Here is a 2982-nt window from a genome sequence, read left to right as displayed (position 1 = left end):
CAATATAAAACGAACTGGCTCCACAAGTGCTCTCATGTCAGATCACATTAAGGCTCAGTGCAGCAGCACTGACCGATGCAGCCCGAGGAACAGGGGCTCCACTTCCTAAAAAGATGTTCTCAGCCTTCATGAAAAACAAAAATACACACAGAAAATCCTTTTGTCCCCTTATGCAATCTTTACTCACTGATCAAATGTAGAATACTTTTCATTAAATAAATGTAGCAACAGATTTCACTCACTCAAATAATGTGTGAACAGAGTCATACCGAGCATATTTCATGTGAGCTACGGGACTGTTCCCAGCACGGATTTCTATTTCTTCAGTGGGGTAGACTGAGAGCTCCATGGGAGGGCCCTGCTGGCCCAAGAGGAGGGCAAGCGACACCTCAGGCAGCACCACCGAGTCTCGAGTTGTCTTGTGGAACTCCAAGTATGCTCTTAACACACAGACATAACAATGAGTGTGCGGACATACAGTACTTTATAAAAATAATTAATGCAGACAAGGTGCTGAGGTTTCATGTCCAATTTGCTACTGGCCTTCAGTACCTGGAACTCTCAAAGGAAATGGTTTTGACCTGTCCACACAGGCGGAACAGAGACTGCAGCTGCTTGTAGTACAGAAGACTGTACGGAGGGAGGTTCCTCACCTGGACACAACACATGGACTGATGTTACAATTTCAAAATCTCTCAGGGGTACGACCATCACAGTAGTTCTGGGGTTGGAGCCATTCAGTTCTCTGGAAGCCAGGTCTTCATATATTTCACTTTGGACAAGGTAGTAGGCACCACCAATGACCATCTAAGGCAGAGAGTGAGCAGGAGATACAATCTGAAAACAACATACAGTATTTTGTGTATATATACACAACACATGAAAAATTATTCACTGCAAGAATGGATCTGAGGTGTGCACCATCTCACTACACTTGAACCTGGGAGATCATTTACAGTTTGTACATTCCATGAACTCTTATCACTGAGTCCAACCTGAAGAATGAACTTTTGTCTGTATTCACTGGTGTAGTCCAAGGGCTGAGCATTCATTGGCACATGCATGTTGGACTGGGACACGCGCTTCTTCAGGTCCTCATACAGCACAGAAACCTGGACAAAATATTTTATAAATGGCTTTTTTTAATGAATTCATTAATATCTTAATAGCATGAACTCAGTAAGAGTGAACATTGACATTTTTACTAACACATGAGAAAACAGTCAAGGATATAATCAACAAGCTAAATCTGCCATGAAAATTAAAGAGCAAATTTAAATTCTGTCAACAAGCCAGGCACATGACCACCGTTAAGGGACAGGCTATCGAGTCACTTGGCGAGATCCTGCATGAGGACTCACACCCCTGCAGAGAGAGACGCAGAAGTGAAGAGGGCAAAAGAGTCTGCAAGAGCCTTCATTTTGCAAGGCAGAAATTGGGACTACAATGTGATATACAGAAGATTGATGGACAAAAAAGCCAGCCTGGCGCTTTATCGTGAGCTTGTGGGAAGAGGCTTCTTTGTCTCCAACCCACCCACTGATGACCATATTTTGGATGATGAACAGCCATCAACCAGTGCAACCACGCAAGTCTCGACCCCCGGCACCAGCACCAGTTGCAGATAGTGAGGATGGCTCGATTTCTACCAGTGAGGAAGCTGCTCCAGAAGCTGATCCAACATGGCAAAAATAAGTGGTTCAATCAGATTCATCTTTGACTGTGCAAACAACCCTGTAAAATCCTTTGAGCTAATTTTCTGTGTTTGTATTTTCATAGACCTCAAGCCAGGCACATGACCACCGTTAGGGTTAACATGAGTAAGATGGGGCTGTATAACAAATTCGCGAATGAAACCAAACTTTTGGTGGATTTCAAGCAGCACCTTTTACACGCCCTGAATGTCCCGAACTGCCCACAGGAGGTAAGATTAACCAATATCACACATCACATTTACTTTATGCTTTTCTTGCAGAAAGTAAATTCTTCTTCTTCATTTTCAGACAAAAACAAGATTATGTGTGTATTGTTTGGGTGTGTCTATTTCATGCTTCTTCTGTTCATCTCTGTTCATAGGTTGACAATGTGTCCAGAATGCTGCGGTTCATACAGCCCGTGGGAGATTAAATCAGCTTGGACTTCCTCACCAAGAGCACAGAGACTAAAGAGTTCCTGTACCAATTAAAGAAGGCCAAGATGGAACCTGCCACCGTTCTAAACTACATAAAGAACATGATCCGGTTCGTGAGCTACCTGAGGACACACCTGAACTTCGCAAGTAAAGATAAAGACTATGACAGGAAATGCAATGCCTACATTGATCTGCTCAGTACACTGAGGAAGCCAGTGGCTAAGCAACACAGCACCAGAGCTGTGGACAAAAGGTCAGATGTTAATATCCGAGCATTATTTTTTTTAAAGTTTATTTTTAAAAAGTTTGTTTGCTGATTGTGTTGATTTCCTTGTCTCATTCTAGGTATGGCATCTATGTTACGGGCCAGTGAAGCCTGCATGAGTGTCAGAAGGTCCTTCGGGTGGCACATAAAAACATGCTTTGCACCTTCGGCAAACTGATGGAGACCCCCCCCCCCCTCAACTCAGCAGTGAAGAGAAGACGGTGTACCGGTCTTACTGCGAGGGCATCATCCTATTGAAGCACTACCAGAGACCGGGTGTTGTGAACAACATGCAAGTAAGTAGTCTCACTGCAGAGGTTACAGCTCTTAGTATGTAGTTAGTTACTGGTTGAATAGGTTTTTTGATAAAATGTTACTTTTGTATGGGCTTAAACATCACAAGTGTCCAACTGCCTTTGATTAAATAAAATAAAAACAAAATGAAAAAAAAATTTCACAGATTGGTTTTTCATTGATTTCCAGGTCAGAGAGTGGCTGGAGCGACGTCACATAAATGGCAACTTCTCTATTGGTGTGCGTGAGCACAAGACAGCAACGCAACAGGTTGCCACATTCTGCTTGAGCA

The 2982-nt window shown here is 43.1% G+C and overlaps 1 protein-coding gene and 1 long non-coding RNA gene across 3 annotated transcripts; one reads left to right on the top strand and one right to left on the bottom strand.

Moving 5' to 3' along the window:
* Positions 1–89: 89 nt before the first annotated feature.
* LOC109953861 (putative ATP-dependent RNA helicase TDRD9) lies at positions 90–1299 on the bottom strand. 2 transcript variants are annotated; one of them, XR_002273989.1, is made up of 3 exons: positions 996–1299; positions 553–807; positions 90–440 (listed from the first exon to the last, which is right to left on the bottom strand). XR_002273989.1 is itself a non-coding variant. In XM_020589313.1 (3 exons), exons 1-3 carry the CDS (start codon positions 1062–1064, stop codon positions 316–318), a joined length of 348 nt encoding a protein of 115 aa, XP_020444969.1. In that variant the 5' UTR covers positions 1065–1299; the 3' UTR covers positions 90–315. The 2 variants fall into 2 exon arrangements, 1 of the variants encoding a protein (XP_020444969.1); XM_020589313.1 differs by having other exon boundaries at positions 654–807.
* Positions 1300–1780: 481 nt separating this feature from the next.
* Positions 1781–2976, top strand: LOC109953862 (uncharacterized). Its single transcript, XR_002273990.1, has 4 exons — positions 1781–1924; positions 2077–2384; positions 2477–2692; positions 2880–2976. It is a non-coding gene; the product is annotated as an uncharacterized LOC109953862 (long non-coding RNA).
* Positions 2977–2982: the final 6 nt, after the last annotated feature.

The sequence above is a fragment of the Monopterus albus genome, unplaced genomic scaffold, assembly GCF_001952655.1.
Source record: "Monopterus albus unplaced genomic scaffold, M_albus_1.0 scaffold1689.1, whole genome shotgun sequence".
NCBI classification, from domain to species: Eukaryota; Metazoa; Chordata; class Actinopteri; order Synbranchiformes; family Synbranchidae; genus Monopterus; species Monopterus albus.
The sequence above is the reverse complement of the archived record's forward strand: the minus strand, read 5'-3'. Positions and strand labels throughout refer to the sequence as shown.

Excerpts from the sequence above, each read along its gene's own strand:
- LOC109953861 (XM_020589313.1), bottom strand. The coding sequence starts at position 1,064 with ATGCATGTGCCAATGAATGCTCAGCCCTTGGACTACACCAGTGAATAC. Across the intron at positions 808-995 it reads GACAAAAGTTCATTCTTCAG|ATGGTCATTGGTGGTGCCTA; the intron begins GTTGGACTCAGT and ends TCTCTGCCTTAG. Across the intron at positions 441-653 it reads AGTCCATGTGTTGTGTCCAG|AGCATACTTGGAGTTCCACA; the intron begins GTGAGGAACCTC and ends CTGTGTGTTAAG.